Source organism: Heteronotia binoei, chromosome 8 (assembly GCF_032191835.1).
Source record: "Heteronotia binoei isolate CCM8104 ecotype False Entrance Well chromosome 8, APGP_CSIRO_Hbin_v1, whole genome shotgun sequence".
In the NCBI taxonomy this organism is placed as follows: Eukaryota; Metazoa; Chordata; class Lepidosauria; order Squamata; family Gekkonidae; genus Heteronotia; species Heteronotia binoei.
In genome coordinates this window covers 104722219-104746763 of record NC_083230.1, presented here as the reverse complement: position 1 = coordinate 104746763, position 24545 = coordinate 104722219, and the positions used below count along the sequence as shown (strand labels likewise).

General features: G+C 43.1%; 1 protein-coding gene across 1 annotated transcript in view; it reads right to left on the bottom strand.

The window, feature by feature from the left end:
* The window catches only part of LOC132576545 (chromatin remodeling regulator CECR2), a 163962-nt gene that overhangs the window by 56999 nt on the left and 82418 nt on the right, over positions 1-24545 (bottom strand). Inside the window, exon 2 of the mRNA XM_060245787.1 lies at positions 6961-7055. Coding sequence (XP_060101770.1) covers positions 6961-7055 — 95 coding nt within the window. The remainder of the gene's footprint in view (positions 1-6960; positions 7056-24545) is intronic.

Sequence of the window (24545 nt, the reverse complement as noted above, 5' to 3'; positions counted from 1 at the left end):
CTGTATCAAGGTCAGTACCATCTACTCAGAATGGCAGCAGCTCTCCAGGCCCTCACGTCACCTACTACCTGATTCTTTTAACTGGAGGTGCCTGGGGTTGGACCTGGGCCCTTCTGAATACCAAGCAGACAGTCCCTTCCCATAATCCACTGAGGGTTAAGTCAACTTTAATAAAAAGCTTATTTCTTAGGAAAGGCAATTATACAGTTTCTGCTAGACTGGAATAGGGTAACCATAGTTCAGGGAGAACTCCCTTGCAGATAAACTTCATCTCTGAAGCAAGGAGGAGCATTTTTCTAGCGACAGTCAAGGTCATGAAACCTTTATTCACAACCACTTGGCAATATTTTTCCCCCCACAAATGTAACTTGACTAGAAAGAAATGACGACTATGGGGAGGAGTCTAATGTGTGTTTGAATGACCTCATTCAGACATCATTAGCAGGGTCAGGAGAGGCAAGGACTGTATTAGGAGGAAGAGAAGAGGGAAAACCTAAGGGATGGCTAATGTTCTCTCCCCTACAGCAATCAATCTATCATGACTTGTCAAAAAAAGGCTTGTTTCTGATTAAGGTCAACCTAATCTGAGTTACAGCTGCAGGCCTGACCTCAGACAGCCACAATGGAGCTCTTTGCTTATCTTTAGTGGGGGAAGGAAGTCCAAGGGGGAAACCCTGCAACATAGCTTTAAAAGCTGTTGGTCTATGAAGGAGCTAAATCAAGCAAGGTATTAGTCTTTGCAGAGAAGAAATAGAGGGCATATGCCATACTGTTTCCCTAGCTTTGTGCCTTTCTAACCAAACCTTTAACAGCATGTTTAAACAAAATCCTTGCCTATTAGATATATCCATATTTATCGGTGGCTATTAACCACAATATGTGAGTAGCATTTTCTTCTTTTAGAAAGTATATTCCACTGAGAAGCAGATGTAGAGAATATTTGTGGAGGGCTTTTGTGTTTATGTCCTGCTTTTAGGCCACTATTGAAAATAAGGTGCTGAAGTAGACACACAATCTCTCTGGACCCAGAAGAGCTCTTCTTCTATTCTTATATGTCATTCCCAAACCCAACTTTGGTCAGGTCAGAACTCTCAGGTCAGGAGCCATATAGCTGTTGGCATTGGAAGAGGCATAAGAAAAATATGGATTTCACTTCAATATCAGAGCAGTACATTCTGGACTCCCCCCTGCCTGGTTCATACCCATAATTAGGTTGGAAAGAATTTCCCCAGAGAAGAAGCTGTAAAAATGAAACCAGAAAAAATCTGATGTAGAGGAAGAGCATTAGGACATTCAGGTTCCAACTGCTGCACTAACTGTGGACTCAGAAATAAAGTTTCTTGAACAAAAATACCACGTGCTGTTTTACTCCCCCTCCCCTTCTACTACTCATCACCAGTCAGGGAAAATATCCACCCTGATTCTTTTACAGTCACTGCTCAAGGGTGTGTTGAAGGATTTCTATATGTGCATGCTTCAGAGCTGACACATAGTATGTGAATTTTTTGTGAATATGAAACTGTTTTGTAACCAGCAGTCCTTAGGGGGGAAAGGTGCTAATTGGTTTAAAGAAAAAACTATTCAGTACATAATGTAAGATACACATTTAAAATATCTCCATCTTACCCTCCTCTCAAACAGACCTCTGAAACGAAAAGCTCACAGCCAGGGAAGGGCATCGTTGATGCAAGACTCCCTTCCCTGGCTGTGAGCTTTTCGTTTCAGAGGTCTGTTTCACAGCACTCCCACAGATAGAACTGGAACAGCACTGGAGTGGAGCAAAATCCTTAGGGAAGCTGGGGGAACAGAGAGCCAATGGGGGTCGTCTAATCTAATAACAGATCACATCGCAGACACATGTATGAGCTTGACAGAAGCAAATGCAGCCACTTAACCTAGAGATGACAGCTAAAGCAGGCCAGTTTCATTGCTACTCAAAAAGGAGGAAAATTGGAAAAGAAGAAGGAAGAACAGTGAGATCATTGCTAAAACACATATCTAGGAAAGGGCTTGATTACATGGAACTGCCTCCCATACCCACAGCATAAATATCTGATAATAGAGAACCGTTTTCCTTCTCAGCTGTATTGATACCCCTGCACCAAATGAAGTCTAGAGAACATGGTTTTAACAATTAATAGTTAGAATATCCTGTTACAAATTTATCTCTTTGTTTCAGCTGGACCAGATACCCATAACAACTTTGCAAGATCTCCTGAAAGAAGTTCCTTGATATTAGTTGAATAAGCTCCATAAATTCACAAAACAAGTAAGGCAAAACTATATCCAAAAACACTGAGCAAAGTTCCCCTCACTTTTGTTGGAAGATTTAATAAGACTTTAATAAAAAAAAACATTTACCGTATTTTTTTGACCATAAGATGCACTCCCCCCCAAAAAAAAGTGGGGGGGAAGTGTGTGGGTCTTATGGAGCGAAAGGATGATAGGACATACCTTCCTTCGGGGGCGGGGAATCCACTGCCTCCGCTTCCGATCCTGGCGCTTCCCCTGCGCCTGCCTGGCTCCAGCTCTGCTTCCAGCAAGCACTGGGATCTCTCCACGCTGCCCCCACCGCAAACCCAGCGCTTCGCGAGCGCCAGCTGCGGAGGGGGCAGCGTGCTTCCTCCATGCCTGTCTGCCTGGCTCCAGCTCTAACGCTTACAGCAAGCGCCAGGATCGCTCCCTCCGCCCTCTGATCCTGGTGCTTGCTTTAAGCATCAGAGCTGGAGCCAGGCAGACAGGCACGGAGGAAGCACCCGCCCCCTCCGCAAACCCAGCGCTTCGCGAGCGCTGGCTGCGGAGGGGGCGGCATGCTTTCTCCGTGCCTGTCTGCCTGGCTCCAGCTCTGATGCTTAAAGCAAGCGCTGGATCAGAGGGCGGAGGGAGCGATCCCAGCGCTTGCTGGAAGCAGAGCTGGAGCAAGGCAGGCAGGCGCGGGGGAAGCGCCAGGATCGGAGGCGGAGGCAGCGGATCGCCACCCAGGAGGAAGGTGCGTCCTATGGTCCGGAGCGTCTTATGGACCAAAAAATACGGTACTTTAGTTAAGACATCTTCTAAAAAGCTAGAAAGGAAAAGATTTTCTTAGGTAACCCTTTTTTTTTCCTCCCAATAAGCAGTTTTCATTTGAGGACAATGCTATAAAATAATAGCGAAGATTTTCTAGCAATACTGTTTTCTAAAATGGTAGAGCAGTTCCTTATCTAAATCTTCCTTTGAGCCATTTTTATCTTTACTCACTTGTGGTATGCCTTAAGGAAAGAACTCAAAAATGAAAACCCATTTAGTGAAAGTCTTCCCTATCAGTGCTGCCCATCCTGTCTTCAAACATCAAATTTTTTCAATCTCTATGGTGAACACAGTCACCTCAATGCTCACTGTGCACCATGCTTGGATCTCAGGCTGTTCCTACCAGACAAGTTTTGGAGTACCTGTGACCAAACTGTCGTGGTGAAGCTGCTCATTGGCCAAATTGCGCTGGTCATGTTGTTATCACATCCTCCTAGCACAAGCTCAGCCCAAGAAGTTTAGCCACCGAGATTCAAAGAGTTTGAGAATGCACTTCTATTCAAGGAAGGAGCCTTTGCCAAAGAAGCGATATTTTGCTTCCTAATTTCATACCTCAAAATCCACTCTAAGACAATATCCTGGAATACAGCTATAGATACCACATGATCTTATACATTATTATTGTGAGGTCTAAATATTCAGACAGAGGAATTATAAGAAGCCTTTAAAAGCCTACTTGAGGATATCCTGGCATACTGAATGCATACGACATTGTAAAATATGCAAAATATTATCATGGCATACTGACATCCATAGAGACCAATCTAACTTTTTGCTTCATACTGGCCCAGCTAGCAACAGGAAAGCTTTAATCTTCCCCTCCCCCTCATCCATCTAATATTTTCACTAATTTGTTAAAACAAATCCCTCAGCACTCTCTGAAGTCTCAGCTGGGCTACTATTACTAGGCAAGGGACACATCAGCCGAAGAAATCACACATGCCTGTTACTTTGAACTGTCTTATCAGTTTCTTTCTTCTCATTCCCAAGAACCAGCAATGGGACTTTTCCACTTGCATCAAACGAAATGGAATGGAAGCCAAACCACTAAGGGGTATAACATGAGAAGCTGCAAGGATGGAATACTCAAATATTTAAGTAACTACCACTAGATACAGACCATTTAAAAGAGAACACAATGATGTAATCCTTTCGAACTGATTCAAGCACTTCAGATAATTCAATTTTTAAAGTGTAGCTACCTTGCAGAACATTTATCAAAAAGACAGTTTCAACCAGATTCATTTTTCTAAAAACAAAGAACATTTTAAAACAAAAAGAAATCCCAAAGACTCACAACGCAGCAGCACAGCCTTCATGCATGTTTTCATTCAAAGACAAATAGGCAAATTAACCTAAAGTACATTTAAATTGTTCACCAGAATGGTTCTCAGCTAGGCTTCCATTTCCAAAATTACTTTGGAGTACATTATAATTAGCAGAAGTACTTTAATCACGCAGCATACATAAAACAATAGCCAGGCAGTTCCACAGCCCAGTCAACAATTTTTACATGCTGTGCAAGAAAATATAAATAAATAATGAGCCACATGTAGTAGATGTAAATCACTGTATAAAAATTAAACCATCCTTAGGTGAGCAGGTAGTATTTATGGTAGGGGCAGTGGTATAGTTAAGTATCTTTCTGATACTGGCAACGTGATGACAGCTTGCATGTCCTTGGCATAAAGTCTAAGGTACAATCTTCTTGAATGAACTCCTTTTATATTCCCTACTTCAGTCAGAAACTGCCATTCAAAGTGGAATGTGCCTTAGAATATGTAGCCTTGATCTTTCAGAGAGGAGAATGTCCAACAAATATTTGACTGGAAACCGCTGGTACTGAAAAGGGTTAGATCAGGGATGTCAAACTCATTTGTTATGAGGAATGGATCTGACATAAATAAGACCTTGTCGGGCTGGTCCATGTCAGGCTGGGCCGTGTGTGTACCTATTTAAGATTAGGTAGCAGAGATATAAACTTTATAAAGAACACAAACAAATACAAAGGTTTTTTTAAAACAAATTTTAAAACATGCTTAAAACATTAGGACTCATTCGTCTTAAAGGTGTTTTCTTTGTATTTCTCCCATGTGATCCAGGGACCTAGCCAAAGGAAGTTCTGGTTCTTTTCTTCCTTCACCTGGGGACCAGGAGGGGGAGGAGCCTCAGCCAATAAAAGGAACAGAGGCTTTTCTCAGTAGCTCTGCTGTGCAATTGAAAAAGCCTGGCAAAGCCAGCTCTCCCTCTCCCCCCTTCCTCCCTATGGGAGGATCCTCAGCCAATGAAGAAAAGAGAGGTTTTGCTCTGTAGCTCCTGTGTGATAGAGCAAGTCTTGCAAAGCAAGCTGTTATGCAGAAGAAAGCGAGAGAGAGGGAGAGGAAGCAGATGATGGCCAGTTGCTCAGGAGCCTGTTAGGAGCCCTCCAGGGGCCTGATTTGGCTCTCAGGCCGTATGTTTGACGCCCCTGGGTTAGATGCGCTATCGGAAACACAAGGAACCTCTCTAATTTAAGCGACTGCTTTCTAAACCAAGTAGAATGTCCATGATCAGTTTTTACTACTCCATTTTGAATACAGGTTCTGCCCATGTGTTATGCAACATCACAGAACAATAGAACAAAGTAGAGTCCAGTAGCACCTTTAAGACCAACAAAGTTTTATTCAGAATGTAAGCTGTCATATGCTTGCATACTTCTTCAGAATACAGAATTCATGCATATGAATGCTTACATTCTGAATAAAACATTGTCGGTCTTAAAAATGTTACTGGACTCCTACTTTGTTTCATTGCAACATGCCTGCCCAACTGGATCTATCACTGAAAGCAAGTGGGCCACCAGCAAATAAATGTACTGTGACAAATGTGCAGCTAAATTCTACAAACCCTGCCCCTGTCAGAGCCAAAACACACATTTGCTAGGCCAACCTCAATTCTATTTCAGAATATTTAAGTGTTCTAGAAATGTGAATATAGTAAAATATTTATCCTTAGAATACTTTTAGCACTAAGAACTATCAGCTTGCATAACACTAAAAGGAAAGAGCTATGCATTGAATATAGTTATATATTGAACAGCACACAAATTTGATCACATTTCGGACTCATCTTTCCGCATAAGTATGGTCCAACAAGGCAGGTAAAAAGGGATGCAAGAGGAAAAAGCAACTCAAGACTTGCAAGCTATGGATAAGAGTCTATGCAGTCGCTTTCTACAATTTTATATTACTCCAAGGGCTACAGCTCATGAACAAGGCTCCTGTACTACCTCTCTGGAATGCCACTGCAGGAAACATTATGCAGCCATTCATGGTCAAATGGGAACTATACCTAACTACATGGCACTATAGGAAGGACACCAAAATCACATTAATATTTCAGTAATGAGTAACCAAAATCTGGGATCTAAGGAAACAGCGTTTTAAAGAAAGCCAGTTTGGTGTAGTGGTTAAGTGCACAGAGTGTTATCTGGGAGAATCGGGTTTGATTCCCCACTCCTCCACATACACCTGCTGACGTGACCTTGAGTTAACCACAAATTCTCTCAAAGCTGTTCTGTTCAAGAGCAGTTCTGGGAGAGTTCTCTCAGTCCCACCTACCTCACAGGGTGTCTCTGTTGTGGGGAGGAGAAGGGAAAGGAGACTGTAAGCAGCTTTGAGACTCCTTTAGGTAGTAAATGGCAGGGTATAAATCCAGTCTCTTCTTCTCAAGAGTCTGAAAACAGAACACTTGCGGCCATTCAAAGAGAAAGCTGTTGGTGTTCGCCTGATACTTAACTCCTCAGGGTATGACAGTTGCCTTTTCAATAGTCCATAGGTGCTGTGGAACACCTCTTGCCACTTTTAAAAACTTTTATTTCTAGAAGCATTTAAACCACAGAATGAGACTACTCACGTAATGTCACTGCGCTGATAGCAGCCTTGAAGAAGACAGGCAATCAGATCACTGATGAAATCCACATCATCACTGTAAAGAGCTGCTTCAAGTTCCTAATAAAAGAAACAAATGGATTAATTTCTCTAAATTTCATCTTCCCAAAGTGGCTCCTGATGCAGTGATACCACTGGAATTCATTACCAATGCACTAAATGCTTTATAAAGTATTTTATCCATTCTCAATACAAAGTGTGTAAAGTTAAGATCTACAGATACAAACTGATGCTCTGCTTTGTCCACAGCCACCAAGTAAGATAATGGTTCAGCCAGAATTCTCATTTGGTCTTCCAACTCAAGTCAAACACACCATGCACCTTCTAGTTTGGGACCAACCAGTGAGGGAGGGAGGAAGTTGGTAATACTTTTTTATTATTCTTCAGTTCAAACTGTTTCCTCTTCTCTTGGTCTTCTACTGTCTTAATTCACTACAAGGAATCATGAATCTAATCTTGGAAAGCTGGGTTTGAGTCCTCACTTCCCTACATGCAGTTGCTGGTGTGACCTTGGGTCACTCACAACTCTCTCAGAGCTGTTCCGTTAATAGTTCTCGAAAGAGCTCTCTCAGCCCCACCTACCTCACAGAGTGTCTGTTGCAGGGAGGAGAAAGGAAAGCAAATTGTAAGCCACTCTGAGACTCCAAGTGAAAGGTAGGGTACAAATCCAATCTCTTCCTTTCTCTCCTCTAGGTAAAAAATTAAAACTAGGCCTCAACAGCACATGGCTGGGCTGGAATTTAATAAATGGGCAGTCCATTCAAAAAGCTGACAGTTCCCCAACTTTCCTGGCCACAAGAAATGCAACCCTAAATGACAATGCTGCCAGACTACAAGATCCAAGAGGTTCAAATTCCACCACTTATCAGGCCTACTGCTGTAGCATTGGTTTATTGTTTTGCTGAAACTGCTGATTGATTTTATTGTTTTAATGGCATGTTTTAATTGATTAAGCACAGTGATTTATTATTGTTGATATGTTGTACTCCGCTCTGAGCCCGTTTGCAGGAAAGGGTGGAATAGGAATCAAATAAATGGGACTAAAATAAATTGAGAAATTAAACAGATGAGGACCACTGTGGTACTATGGAAGGGCATGGAGGAAACAAGTTAAGTAGTCCTTTAAGAAGCTTTTGGACACAGGGTGTGAAAAAAGTGCCTTATCCTGCAATCTAGTGTAAAATGCTGATATGGCGGCTAAGTGAACCTTAATAGAACCACATTCTTCTAGGGACAGCAAGTACCCAAAAACTAAAGGGTCATGGCAATCCTCTGCCTTGACTGCCCGTAATTTGTCCCAGTCAGTAAAACAAGCCCAACAAGCCCATTTGTAATAATATGACCTCCTAGGAGAAGGTCTACGAGAATTAAGAAGGACATTGGCTACTCATTCTGAAAATTCGAAATGGGATTGATCAGTAGCCATGCTGTCAGTCTGAGCTTGCTTACCTCATGATACATCAAAGGCCCCTTGTGTGGCTAATCTGCTGCTGAAGGCAGGTGTACATAAACTCCTTTGGACAATTTCAACAGGGTCTGAAACCAAGTTTGCCTTGGCCAAAAAACATATGATCAGGATGCAGGGGATTGACCCTGAATAGCCAGTTCAGTGCCCGGAACTGATAGAATTGCAGCACTGGAATGCAGACTCATAAAGTTCCTGGTCTTGGTAGATATTTTAGCAGACGATGATTGGGAATGCTTCAAAGGGGCAGAAGGCATTGCCACTGATTTAATAGAGCTGGAATGCGCCTTTTCCTAAAGACTGGGCTTTAGGAGTAAACTCCAAGCATAATTTGCATGTGGCAGTGTTGAGGGTCTCGCCCTGGCAGAGAAGGCAAAGTGAATGCTAATCCAAGTGAGTCATTTCATCTTGCATTAGAAACATTTCTTAAAAGAGGTTTCTGTGACATAACCAATGCAGAATTGCCTCAAAATAATTTTTCAGAAGAAGAAGAAGAAGATATTGGATTTATATCCTGCCCTCCACTCCAAAGAGTCTCAGAGCGGCTCACAATCTCCTTTACCTTCCTCCCCCACAACAGGCACCCTGTGAGGTGGGTGGGGCTGGAGAGGGCTCTCACAGCAGCTGCCCTTTCAAGGACAACCTCTGCCAGAGCTATGGCTGACCCAGGGCCATGCCAGCAGGTGCAAGTGGAGGAGTGGGGAATCAAACCCGGTTCTCCCAGATAAGAGTCCGCACACTTAACCACTACACCAAACTTGCTCTCCAAGAAAGAAACTCACAAACTTTCTAGCTGTAGAATGACATCCACACTATGTGGCGGCGAAGAGAAACCTCAGGGAAAGGGGTCCTTCCCTGCAGAGCACATGACCATTTGAGCAGGAAAGAAGCTCCAATGGGCTCTGGAGGGGAGGGGCTCCCCTCTTAATATTTTCCCCCCATAGAATGAATGGCTGTAGAGCACCTCAGTGGCTAGCCTGTGCAAGCACAGTCCCAATGCAGAAATGCACAGGAGACTGAAGATGAACACGTGGAAATACTGTATCTCTACCAATATCCATTTAAACAGAACTTGTTCAAAATCTCCACTTGTGAGGTGGGGGATGGGTAGGATAAAGATCTACTTGGGAAGGTTCATGTACATGTGATCATCCTTTTACAACAGCCTGAGGACCAAACCCACATGTATACAACTACTGTAAACAATTATGAGACTGGAGAATGAGAGAATGCCTTTGATGGACTAACCTGCGTTGTTAAAAGCCAAAGTGTAAGGAAAAAATGATAAAGAAATAATGGCTCCAGTTCTAATGGAGGCCAATGTGAGAGTGGCCAGCATCTATGTTTCTGCAGATGATTCTTTTAAAAGACAGCAACCGTTACTTTTAAGAAACCAGCTGACAAAGAAAGAAAGAAAGAAAAGAAGAATAAACAGGATTCTACTGCGCAGTGCTCGGTCTTGAGATAAAGCAATAAGTGCTTTCCCTTCACATCCCTCTCAGTCCTTTGTTTCCCTCCTTTTCTCCTTGAGCACTGAGCTGTGAGCACAGAAATCTGAACCTTGCCAAAATGCTTTGGGGACAGAGCAAAAAGGATGCAGAAGAGGCAGCAAATCAGCAGTGTGTGTGTGTACTGGACCAATGGGAGGGGGTGCAAGCTGGAGACAGGCAGATCCGTAGATTCAGAGTACTGGACAAGAGAGAATCTGGCTTTTTCTCCTGTCTCCAGCTGGCGTCACAGCTCATTAGGGAAAAGCTTGTTTAACATCTCTCCTCCCCCCCCCCCTCATGACTAAATCCCTAGGAGTTTTGAAATGGCTGCTGGGAACACACACGCAACCAACACAACCCCAAAAGGCACACAGCCGTTGATGAACACACACGCAGCAAAGGGCATCCACCACACTGAAGAAAAGGACAGCCAGGGTGGAGGCAGCAAGTAGGCATAAAAGTCCTTAGTATCAGGCCAGGAAAGCATCAGTAGTTCTGCTTTCGAAGACTCAAACTGTTTTCCCATGTTTTAGCCATTATATGAATTCCTTATCTCTGACATATGAACCATCCCCAATCAGATGTATTAAACCATTTAATACTTGTCTGAAGGCATGTTCGTTCACCTGACAAGCAATCAAAAGAACCTCAAAAGAAAATCAGATAGGACTGTTTGGCCCACAGAAAGACAATTCAAGGGGGAAAGGAGTAGCGTTGCCAGCCTCCAGGTAGTGGCTGGAGATCTGGGGTTACACCTGAACTCCAGGCAGAGATCAGTTCACCAGGAGAAAATGGCCACTTTGGAAGGCGGACTTTATGGCATTACACCCCACCAATTTATTTTTATTTTTATTTTATTTTGTTCGATTTATATCCCACCCTACCTCACCAAAGAGGGCTCAGGGCGGCTTACAACACAGAATGCTAACAGTAGATCAATTTAAAATACATTAATAATTTATACAGTAAAATACATAAAAATAGATAAAACACATAAAACATATCTCTCTCTCCAAACCCCACCCCGCCCCAGGCTTAGGGGTGCCAAGTCCAATTCAAGAAATGTCTGGGGACTTTGGGGGTGGAGCCAGGAGACATTGGGGCAGAGCCAGGAGCAAGGATGTGACAAGCATAACTGAACTCCAAGGGAGTTCGCGTAATCACATTTAAAGGGACAGCACACCTTTTTAAATGCCTTCCTTCCATAGGAAATAATGAAGGACAGGGGCACCTTCTTTTGGGCTCATAGACTTGGACCCCCTGGTCCAATCATTTTGAAACTTGAAGGGGGTATTTTAGGGATAGGCACTATATGCTATACTGAAAATTTGGTGCCTCTACCTTAAAAAACAGCCCCCCAGAGCCCCTGATACCTCCAGATCAATTCCCCATTATACCCTATGAGAATCGATCTCCACATAGGGAATAATGACGTGCCCAGCAGACATTTCCCTCCCCACCCCCCCGTTTCTGGCGACTCTGAAGCGAGGGATTGGCATCTCTACTCACGAGTTGCTGCCAACTTCTTCAAAGTAACACAGACACACCATTCCATCCCAAGAGGAAGCCTTTTCAATTGGAGACTGAAGTGGAAAGTCACATGGTGGCTTTGGGGTTGGGGCTCTCCCCCCCCCCCCAGCTAGCTGACTGGGGGCAGGAAGGAGCCTGGGAAAGCGGAAGAACCCCCGCTGGGACCTGGGGATTGGCAAGAATACCCAGGCTCCACCCTGCCAAACCTCCAGGTATTACCCAACCCAGAGCTGGCAAGCCCTAGAAAGGACAGAGGCTGTGGCTCTGGTAAAACATTTGCTTTGCACGCAGAAGGGCCCCAGGTTCAGTCCCCAGCATCTTTAGTTAAAAGGATCAGATAGTAGGTGACGTGAAAGACATCTGCATGAGTCTTTGGAAGCTGCTAACAGTCAGAGTAGACAATGCTGACAGTGACAAACCAATGGTATGAGTCAGTATAAGGCAACTTCACAAGTTTTATATTATTATTTCTCAAATATTTATAAGGATGTTATAGGGAAAAGAAAGAACAATTCACACAATCATTTATGGAATGGAATTAAATTATAGAAAATGATAGCTTTTTATGTATGTTTAATGTATGTAAATATGTAATAATATAAACGTGTAGTTTAACAACAGAATAATCTTGCCAGATAAAACTGCAAAATATTCTTCATATAACTCAAAGAATGATTGGATACAGACTTAGTTCTCTCTCCTATTAACTGGAACTCTAAGGCTGCATTAAAACCTGGTTTAGAATTGGGATGGAGGTGGGCGACAGCTGCTCAGTATGCCTGCATTTGGCAAGTACCATTAACTGTGATTCACATATGGGGGGGGGGGGGGGTGGCAGAAGAGAAAGATATGTACTAATCCTCAAACAAACCAAACTTATGCACACTTTTACTTAGCTGCAGCTTAAGACAGACATTTGAATGCATCCTAAAATATAGCTTTTATAGAAGACAATCAGTAAAAATTAAATTTGTAAAGATAAGGAGTAAATAAACAACAAACAAGAACTCTTTAGAAAGAGCTGCAGAAGGAAAAGTAAACTCTCTATATTCTTTGTTAAATAGTTCACCATTATTTATTTTACTTATGCATTATAATGTTAAAAGGTTAGAAATAATTCCAGTCTTTTTGAGTCTGGACTCCTTGTTATAAAGTAGATGGATCTAGTTTGAAAACAGAAAAATAATTTTAAATGCAAACGGTTTCTAAACAAATTTTATATCTGCTTAAATGGTAGGTGATGGGAAGCTTTTGTTAAAACATAGGTGCAAAAATGTTTAAAGATGTGTTCAAAATATTTTTACAGATAATGCAGGCATGCTTGTTTTGTTTTGTAACTAGTCTCCCACAGCACCCCTGGTAATTTTTCTGTGACTTTTTTTACCCTCTGCCAGAACAGGAGTCATGTAGGTGAAGCCTGGTTAACAGCAAGCTGGATCTTTGAAAAAGTATAGGGCTGCAGTCTCTGCATTGTATACTTCACAACCCACACATGCCTACAGACACTTTCTGAAGGCTTCCCTATCCAGTATTTTAAATGGCAAATCAAAATTTTTCAGAATAGCCTACCTGTCCTGAGGTACGGAAATAGGGCAAGCATTGCACATTGAGGTGGTATAGGATTTTGTTTAGTTTCCACTAAACTTGGGACAGTTCTGCTTATTTTCCCCAGCACCAAGGAGGGCTTAATCGAACTACATTTGAAAAGCTGAGATTAACTTTTTGAAAATCTATCTGTTTTTTTTTTTTAACATCTGAAATTAGCAATCCCAGGAACATGAGAGCAGTAGTATGGGCCAGTCTTGTACTGGGTCAGCTTCCTATCTCTTCCTCAAGCATTTGCAGTTAAAGAGATTCCAATCCTTTGTACAGACCACAAAATATGTAGCATGCACTCTTTCTCCATCTGCTTCTCTTTCTCCTGCATATAATTTGGCAAAACCAAGGGTATTTTTACATAACCCATCTACCACCACCACCCCTCACAGCTGTGGTTAAGCACCCCTTCCCTCATTTCCCAGCATCTTCACTTCCCTGCAAGCCCTGCAGGCAATTGCACAGCAAAAGGACTGTATATTGCCCACTTTAAATAAGATGCTCAAGTGCTTTATAGCTTCCTGAATTGAAAGCCACTGTCCCCCCCCCGCCCCCACTGCCCAATTCTGTATCTGAGTTGCCTCCATGGCAAAGACAAAAGACAATACCCAAGTCAGGAGTCAAGACACACACAAACACCCCTCCTCCCAGCCAATAGCAACCAAATCGACAGCCCTCTTCAAGGAAACACTTTCTTGGCACTTCATCCACCAGGGACGATTAACTCTAAAGGAGACAGGCATTGTCCAAAATTCTGCCGCTTTCTCATAGAAAAGTGGAAGAGTTTTAATTACTCTCCACAACGTTTAATAGCACCAGTGTATGACATATGGGGCTTGCCGTTTCCACCTTTCCTACAGCATCTTTTCAACCATAAGTCAGATACACATAAACAGAGAAGACGTCTGCTTCTCTCTAGACGTACCCTTAATGACACTGCTATTTCTAGACTTCGCAGCTTTGTTTCCCCCCCTTTATAACTACACATAGGAGCCTGTTTAGAAAGCATTAGAACAAGGAGATAATGTTACAATATTGGCTTAGCAGAGGTGTGAGATGATAGCTTTGTTACAAAGACAGGGTTGTAAATGGAAAACCACAGAGCAATTGTTGTGTTCCTTTCACAGTGGCTAGGCAAATGCAACAGCCGCCACAACTACCTAATGAGGAAAAAACAAAGATGCAAACCACCTTTAAATTAGTCCCATCTGCTGTCAGAGTTTGATAGAAGGAGAAGTTGTACTTGTTTCTTTCTCCCGGTAGTACCACTTGGTCCAATTTATTTGAAGCCAACTTTTAAAAGACGGCCTCAGCAGTATTTTACATAAAGTGAAACAGGGCTTTGCCTATGGAAATTAATGACACATTCATTAAAGGTGCCCCAAGCCTGTTTTAACCTCAGTACTACAGCTAAGGTATGACCATATTTGTAAGCATGGGCGTTAGATTCTTTACCACCCACCTCACTGTGAACCAATTCATGAAAAGTGGTATGCGCCCACACAGAATCTACCATTATGCCAACACCGCCCTCCTTAAGCTGCTAATTTTGTGTCTCTCCCTAAGACAAATGGTCAGGAAAAAAACACTTCCTTTTAGCAGCAGAGCCCATCATTGTACAGGTTCCAAAAGACATTCTAGTCCAAGGGATGGGGGAGCTGTGAGCCCTGCTTCCATCAGATGGAAAAACAGGCTACAACTGTAAATAAGCTCTGACAGGGGACAAAACACTCTTGGGGCTAGGGTCCACAGGCCACCAATTAGCCATCCCAACTGAAGACCAAATTGTTTCAGGCAAACTATTTTCTTCATGCAGCTTAGATCTGCCTTTGGGCGCATCCTTCTGGCAAACTCTACTGAGAGACAATGTTCTCTGCTGCCCTGTGAGAGAAATGAGGGTAGTTTCACTAGATAACCAGCTCCTGACTGCAACCCCCATGGAATTATGTCCACAACGCTTCCCTTACCTCAGCATCAGCTTCTGAGGAGTCAGAAAGGACTGTGAGGGAAAGGCAGGAAAGTTCCATGTTCACAGGCACCTGTACAAGCCAGCCACTGGGACTAAGAGAGACCTACCAAAGCAAAGTAGCAAAAATAGGGCAGAGCACACAAACACAGTCAACCCCAAAAGATAGCCAGTGACGCATAGAGAAAACGATACAGCCAAAAGAAAGACATACATATATACAGATTCTCATACTATATATACTGTGATTCTCTGGGCAAGCTGACAATACTTCTGTAAGGGACAGTCAGAGTCAGCCGATAAAAAGGGGACCACTGTGTATTTTGTCCCAGTACCTCAGGAGAACCAAAATTAACCCTGTTAGAAATAATGAAGGCACTCATAGTGTTTTAAAAGTTCAAACAAATAATAGGTTTTATTATGTACAGAAAGGCTAAGAAGGGAGAAAATATCATGAATTTGTACTAAATCAGTTGGCTGGCAGAAAATCCAAGTGATAACATATGAACATATGAAACTGCCTTATACTGAATCAGACCTTTGGTCCATCAAAGTCAGTATTGTCTTCTCAGACTGGCAGCGGCTCTCCAGGGTCTCAAGCTGAGGTTTTTCACACCTATTTGCCTGGACCCTTTTTTGGAGATGCCGGGGATTGAACCTGGGACCTTCTGCTTCCCAAGCAGATGCTCTACCACTGAGCCACCGTCCCTCCCAAACAACTCAAGAACACTTCTTAAATTGACAGGCTGATATAAAATATAATATAAAAAGAAACAGTGTTTCCCTCACACTGGATAACACTCATTCACTATAGAAAGACTGTTCAGGCTTCTCAAATATATCTCCACACACTATCTTACTCACACAAAAGAGAGACTGAACTTGTGACAGATCTTCCCTTCACAGACCCTTTCCCCTAGCAAAATAGGTATTCTCAAGAGTCTAGACTGTAGAGCTATACCCTGGACACTAACACCCTTGAGGGCTCTTCACACTGGCACCTCATTCACTCGTGTTAAGTCCCCTTTCACAGCCAGGATCTCTGTCTGACTTCTGGAACCTTTTGTCCCTCTCACAGTGTGTGTGTTGGTGTTCTGTCTTAGAACCAGGAGCCCGCCCTTTGGTGTGACAGAACTCCTCAGCAGAGCCTTAAAGTCCCACTCTGCCTCGTGACGCTCTGTGCCACACCCAGAAACACCTATTGTTTGCCCCTTCTCACAAATAAACTCTCAAACAGACAAGAGCTCTAAACACAACCAGCTCTGTCTCAGGAACTGAACTAAACACTCGCTCAGTCTGCTCTCAGCTCCAATCTCCAAACCAAACTGAAAACTGAGATTTCTCCCCCTGGCTGCCTCCTTCTACTTGATACATTCATTACCATGGAAGCGGCTCAGCCAATCAGAGTGAGCTTCTCAACTCTCACTCAGACAGACTGCTTTCAATCCATCACAACTTCATATCTGTACAATCAGCTGAGACAACAGCTGCAGAACTGGACTACATGATCCAAGGCTCAGTCCTGTTATCTGACAATGGCAGTATCTCCAATCATCGCTACTACTAGAACAGATTACAGGTAGGGCTTGGTGTTTAGATCTGAAAAGACCCTCCAGCACTTATGATTGCATATTAACTGCCCTAAAAGTTACTAGGGAAACACAGCACCAACTGTGATAGAGGTATCCAGCAGTATTTCTAATCAGTACTCCAGTGGGACCCATCCTACAGACAACTGCCAAGTGCTCTGCTTGCCTCCATACAATACATCAGTGACAACTATCTGTAGAGTTTTATTCACGGTATACACTTTCCTGTGCAAGCACATTTTGTCAGATACACTGAAACAGTTTCCTCAAGCCTTACTTACAGGGGGTGGGGGGCTGCAGTCAGGAAGGGCCATTTCCTGACAGCAACCCCCCACCCCCTATCAGGAAGGCTTGAGGAAACTGTTTCAGTGCATCTGACAAAGTGTGCTTGCACATGAAAGCTTATACCATGAATAAAATTTTGTTGGTCTTAAAAGATGCCACTGACTCAAACTTTGTTCTACTGCTTCAGAGCAACATAGCTACCCCACCTGAAACTATTTTCAGAAACAATGCTCTTCAGCTGTCAGTGATGATCTTACAAGCATTTTGCAGTAACTATGACAGATCTAGTTGTTTAGAGAACAAGCAGACCCATGGGAAAGGGGGAAAGTGTACAACATGTAGCTTTGAGAAAGGGGTCTCCAAAAAGATCTAAACAGAATCTTCCTACACTTGCAACCTATAGTATAAATTAATGCAACAAGTGGGCTACAATTTTACCCTGTGGATGTACAAGCTTAAACTGTATACCAAAGTGCAGGATCATGCACACATTGTGCTCTAGCTTTGCTTCCATCTATCCAGAATAGCATCAACGTGCACAACTTTTTACACACACTCAGATTATTTTTGGAGACAAGAATCACAACTTGCTAGGTGTCTGTATGAAGGAACATAGGCACACATGCCCCATTTAGACTTTATGCTGATTCTATGTGGAGGGCTGTGTGGAGGGCTGCAGTCACTGCACATCCACAAGTCTCAAATCACATATTCAAAGGACTCACAAAGTTATCTACAGGGGGGTGTTATTTACAAAGGCCATATCATACGAAGAAATCACACAGTTCTGTAATAGTAAAGCCCCATGAGGATCAATTTTAAGTATTTATTCTGACATCTCTTATGTAACCAGTGAGCTACACCAGTAAAAATAATAAATTCATCTTATACTGTAATGCTTAGTGTTTCACCTCTTAGCAATTGTTAATTACTCTCTCTTCTGCACAGAAACTAATGAACTTTTGGTCTCTCTCACCGCTAAGAGCTTTTCTATGCATTTAATGTGTTTCCGAAGCAATCTTTTCCAGCTTTCTCTTTTTTCTTTTTTTAAAAAATTCTTTTTAAGTAGCAGAGTTAATAAGAGAATTCATAAGCTCAGAATCTCCATATTCTACTCAGTTTTGTGGCAATGCCTTAGCAGACAAAGCATCTGGAGACCATGCTGTTCTCTCTCACTACAGCGAATAGTCCCGCCCACCCCTTCAAATAATCCCTTCTCCTCCGGTGCAGAGCATCCATCCCGCTTGCCCATATGTCTGTTTTGCTGGTTAAAAGGAGTATCAGGCCATGCTGTAAATGGGAGAGGATAAGAGTAGTCTAGGGATTCCCACTGTGCATATTATGTTGAAGGTAGCTGTGGCACTCTAAAGAGGAGACAAAATAAAGGCCACCAACACCACATTAAAAAGCTTTGATTCTACCACTGGGGAAAAAAATCAATTTGATTGTCAAAAAACAATAAATTAAACAACTAAGACATATAAATGCATAGCAGAGGCACTTACAACATATATAAACTTGATAGAACACAGATGCATAACTATGGACAGTGTACTGTTGAAATCCATTTGGGTACAAATGCTGTTTCTCCCTCACACAAAATACTCTGGTCCCCTCCCAAAACATAAGGGAAGTCTCCCCCTACACTTGGTTTTTTTTTTTTTTTTAAAAAATGGATTTAATCTTTCCTGGTCATTTCCTAGCTCTGTATTTTACAACAAATAATAATTAGAACCACTGTGCCACAAACTTGAAGACAATCCCTCCATTTAAAGACTGTTATACTAACTTAAGAAGATGCACAAATGGATTGTTAATATGCCATTAATTGAAAAACAAAGCATCATAAAATTGTTAAGTGTGTACCCTTAAATGCTCTCATCAGATATATTATAACTATAAAACAATCAGCTAATATTTTTACTTCTTAGCTGCCCAAACGCAATATAACCTAGGGTAAATTTCAATAGGCCTCACAGTATACAGGCAAAAAATACAATGCAAGAGCCCAAATTCAGTCAACAAATCACAATACTCATAGGAATGCTCAGGGTGCAAACCCTCCCCCCAAATGAAGATCTTTTTTTTCTATGAAGATATCTCTCTGTAGCTGGCCACTGTGTGCAAGCACACACATGCACACAGAATGATTGTCTCCTGCCAGTGAGTACAAACAGTTCAGTGCTCATGATCCCTCCACTTTGCATTGCCCTGAATGATGCAATCACATACTCTGGAAAAGCATCAGCATGAATATCTGCTACCAAGCCAGTTAGTTCCTGATACTATTCCCTGAAGCATTGCTACTTTAGCTCCAGTGCTCACTCAGGTTATGCTGCAGTGGGATAAATACTGAACAGCTGATCCCACAATGCTGCCAATTTCTACACTAAGAGGCTTCACGGGTACCTAGTGGGAGTTCTCTTAAGCTTTTAAGTCCATTGGCAACGTGGTGAGCAGGCTGCAGCTCCAAAGCCAAGGGCTCAAATCTATAATCCTATTTCAAAATTCTACCCCCCCCCCCCCCCCCGGCCAATAAGCAAGGACTGGGGACAAGATGAGGATGCTCTCTATTTTAGGTCTGGCCTGGCTGCGGCTTCCATCTCATGAACATGCTGAAGAAACAATAAATGGGAACTGCAGTCTCATCCAAAACCACATCCTCAGCTAAAATTTTAGTAGATATTTTAGCCTGTCTTAAAACTAGGGATGGTTAAATTTCATTTTGATTTCTGAGCCACAAATGGGGGGGGGGGGGAGGAAAGACAGAAATATTTCATAAACAAAAAACATTAATTATAATATTAATTTTCCCCCCAACCATGTTTACTTTCTCCTAAATGCTGCTGCTTTGTGACACTTCCTTCTTGCTAGTTATGCTCTTCCTCCTGGAAATGCAAAAGAAAGCCCATTGGGGCAGGGGTGTTGAACTCATTTGTTATGAGGACAGGATCAGACATAAATGAGACCTTGCTGGGCCAGGTCATGTATGTCATAAAAAGTAATGCCAGGTAGCAGAGATATAAACTTGATAAAGGACAAAGATAGACACAATTCTCTCTCGGCTTGGCTTCGCGAACGAAGATTTAAGAAGGGTGCAATAGTCCATGTTTGCTGCAGGCTCGCTGGTGGCTGACAAGACCAATGTGGGACAGGCAGGTCCGGCCACAGCGGCTGCAGGGAAAAGTCTGATTTAGGGTTGGTCCTGTAGCAGTGCGATTCTTCCTCAATCTCCTTTTGTCCTCAAGACCAGCTATGCGTGTGTTCTCAAAGGAAGAGACAGCCTGGTGGATGGTGTGCCTCCATGCTTTGCGATCTGAGGCTAGGTCAGACCACTGGTGATGGTTGATGTGACAGGTGCTAAGGGATTTCTTCAAGGAGTCCTTGTACCTCTTCTTTGGTGCCCCTCTATTTCGATGGCCGGTGGAGAGTTCGCCATACAGGGCAATCTTGGGAAGGCGGTGGTTTTCCATCCTAGAAATATGCCCTGCCCAGCGCAGCTGCGTCTTCAACAGCAGTGCCTCGATGCTGGTAACCTCTGCCCGCTTGAGGACTTCAGTGTTGGTCACAAAGTCACTCCAGTGGATGTTGAGGATGGTGCGAAGGCAGCGCTGATGAAAGCGCTCAAGGAGTCGCAGGTGATGACGGTATAAAACCCACGATTCGGAGCCATAGATGAGGGTTGTCATCACAACCGCTTTGTAAACATTGATCTTTGTGCCTTTTTTCAGATGCTTGTTGCTCCACACTCTTTTGTGCAGTCGGCCAAATGCACGGTTTGCCTTTGCCAGCCTGTTGTCAATCTCCTTGTCGATCTTGGCATCTGAGGATATGATGCACCCCAGGTAGCTGAACTGCTGGACTGTCTTCAGAACTGATTCACCCACAGTGATGCAGGGAGGGTGATAATCTTCCTGGGGTGCAGGCTGGTGGAGAACTTCTGTCTTCTTCAGACTAACTTCTAGGCCGAATAGCTTGGCAGCCTCTGCAAAGCAGGACGTCATATGCTGCAGAGCTGATACCGAGTGGGAGAGGAGTGCAGCATCGTCAGCAAACAGTAGCTCTCGGATGAGTTTTTCCATTGTCTTGGAGTGTGCCTTTAGTCGCCTCAGGTTGAACAGGCTGCCATCGGTGCGATAGCGGATGTAGACACCATCGTCCTCATCTAGATCTACTGCGGCTCTTTGAAGCATCATGCTAAAGAAGATCGTAAAGAGAGTTGGCGCGAGAACGCAGCCTTGCTTTACACCTGTGCCTATTGGGAAGGGCTCCGAGAGGTCGTTGCAGTGTCTGACTTGGCCTCGCTGGTCTTCGTGTAGCTGGATGATCATGCTGAGGAACCTTGGGGGACATCCTAAACGTTCCAAGATTTGCCACAGGCCTTTCCTGCTAACGGTATCGAAAGCTTTGGTAAGGTCGACAAAAGTCACATACAGACCCTTGTTCTGTTCCCTGCATTTCTCTTGGAGCTGCCTGAGAACAAATACCATGTCGGTGGTGCTCCTGTTAGCTCTGAAGCCGCACTGGCTCTCTGGGAGGAGTTCTTCTGCAATGGTGGGCACCAGTCTGTTCAGGAGTATTCTGGCAAGGATTTTGCCTGCGATGGAGAGCAGGGTTATCCCCCGGTAGTTGGAGCAGTCTGACTTTTCCCCTTTGTTCTTGTATAGGGTGATGATGATTGCATCGCGAAAGTCCTGTGGTAATTTGCCTTGTTCCCAGCAGGTGACAAGTACTTTGTGAAGTGAGCTATGTAGTACTGTGCCCCCATGCTTCCAGATCTCTGGTGGAATTCCATCAACTCCTGCTGCCTTGCCACTTTTCAGTTGCTTGATGGCTTTAACAGTCTCTTCTAGGGTGGGGATCTCATCCAACTCTGTTTTCACCGGTTGAAGTGGGGTGAGGTGGATTGCTGAATCTTGAACTACACGGTTGGCACTGAAGAGAACCTGAAAATACTCCGACCACCGGTTCAGTATGGATGCCTTGTCTGTGAGGAGCACTTGGCCGTCTGCACTATGCAAGGGACTCTGAGCCTGATATGATGGACCATATACTGCCTTCAGGGCTTCGTAGAACCCTCTTAAATCACCAGTGTCTGCACACAGCTGGGTTCTCTCTGCAAGCTTGGTCCACCACTCGTTCTGAATGTCTCGAAGCTTGCGCTGGAGGTTGCTACATGCAGCGCGAAAGGTTGCTTTTTTCCCAGGACAGGAGGGCTGAGCAAGATGTGCTTGGTAGGCAGATCTCTTTTTTGCCAGTAATTCTTGGATCTCTTGATTGTTCTCATCAAACCAGTCCTTGTTCTTCCTTGTGGAGAACCCGAGGACTTCTTCAGAGATCTGCAGGACGGTAGTTTTTAGGTGTTCCCAGAGTGCTTCTGGAGAAGGGTCTGTGGGGCAACTGAGGTCCTCAATTCTTGACTGGAGACACAATTAAAGATGTTTTAAAAGCTTAAAACAAAACATGCTTAAAACATTAGCATTCTTGCAATATTTTGTTTATTTAACAGTCTCTGATAACTGACACCTCTTGCTCTGAATTATTGCATTAAAATCTGGAGAAAATGTATGTGCTGTAGCGATCTTGAGTATGCTGTTCAGGTGTTGTTCAGGTGTGTATCTGTAAGTTACAAAACTATTTTTGATTTCTGATATTCATTACAGAAACCTCATGGTCAATGTTTTGAGCTTAAGACCCAGAGGAAAACATAAAAAGGCTGGGCATTGTGACCTTTTGTACATAAGCTGCTGCATGTGCTGGTCAAGAACATGTGAAGGCACCATGACACAGACTGAGGGCTATGTGTTTGTCTTGAGGAGCCTCAACCAATGGAGAAAAATAGAGGCTTTGTAGCTCCTGTGCAATTAAGTAAGCCTGACAAAGCAAGCAGTGACACAGAAGGAAGCAAGAGAGAGAGGAAAGGGAGCAGACCTGCTTGCAAGCCTGATGGGAGCCCTCTGGAGGCCTGATCTGGCCCCCGAGCTGCATGTTTGACACCCCTGCATTAGGGATTGTGCCGTGAACATATTATGCAGCCAATCATGTCTGAAAAAGTCACAAGGAGAATAACTAATACAGAGCAATTGAAACACAAGATGTTCCACCCTAAATCCTTGGTAAGTCACATGGGTGGTACCAGTCAATCAGGAATAATACGGGGGGGGGGCATTGCTCAGTAACATAGCACCTGCTTGGCATGCAGAATGTTCCAGATTCAGTCCCTGACATCTCCAATTGAGATGACCAAGTGGAAGGGATGATGTGAGAGACCTCTGTCTCAGACCCTGGAGAGCCACTGTCAGTCTTAGAAAATACTGCCCTTGATAGACCAATGGTCTGATTCAATATAAGGCAAGTTCAGCATTCATATTCTAAATGGAATGATATAATGACTCAATAAACTCAGAAGATTTGCCTACAAACTGAGAAAGTGTGCTAGAGAATGTAAAATGAAAAGAAAGCTTTCTGTATACATTGCAGAAATATTATTTGAAAGAGGAAGCATTTTGAAACCACTGAAAATGTGACACAAACATCTAGTAAAAATTAGAAAACATTAGTTTTCTGAAAGCATGTGTATACTGTTGCTTATTTCAATCGATTTTTGCCTAACCTAATCTTTCAGGTTAGTGTAAATATGAAACATAGCCATCCAAATTCAGTATGGTTCCATCTCCACCAATATAATCAAAACATGCACCAGCCACTAGTACAAAAGTTTATTCAAATGGCCAATATCATGTCCATCTCTCTTCAAATGCTTCTGATAAAACAGTAACTGTAACCAAACATTAAAGCACAAAATTCTGAGGTAAAAAAAGGAAAAGTTTTCTTTCGCAGCAAGCCTATTTCCATTTGATTAATAACTCTGGACTTAAAGTGGATCATATTCTTACCTGCTGCTAAAATATATGCCTCAGTTCACACAACTACAACTATGCCCATAAAATCCTGCAGCTGCTTCCCATAGAACCCAGTGTTTGCAACCTTTGTTATTCTAGCAACACCTCGGAGTTAATGTTCAAAAACACAAGTTCAGGGAACAATTCTATGCAGGTCTATAGAGAAGTAATTCTCATTTTATTCTTGGGACTTACTCCCAGGGAATTGTTCTTTATGATGCAGACTTAATATATATCTACAGCAGAGGTGGCCAAACTGCGGCTCAAGAGCCACATGTGGTTCTTTCACACATGGTGCGTGGCTCTTGAAGCCCCCACTATAGATCTATTGGGGTGGGAGGTGGTACCCAGTCCAGTTTGGAGAATGTATTTAAAATTGCTTCCTTTTCCTTCCTTCCTTCCCCCTCTCATGCAGCTCTCAAACATCTGACATTTACTCTATGTGGCTCTTACATGAATCAAGTTTGGCCACCCCAGCTCTATAGCATGTTGTTATTCTGGTACACAATCCTCAAGAATAAAACCCACAATTCAGGAGGAAACTGACTTTTCCTTCACAACAAAATACTTATCACGCAAAGTACCCATGCACAGCCATTGCACATGATGTGCCAATCTGATTCTACTTAAAACAGAGCAATTATGGACAACTATTGTAGTAGATTTTGTGTAGACACAACTACACTAAGGAGAAGGTTGTGCTGACAATAAATCATCAAACTACTTC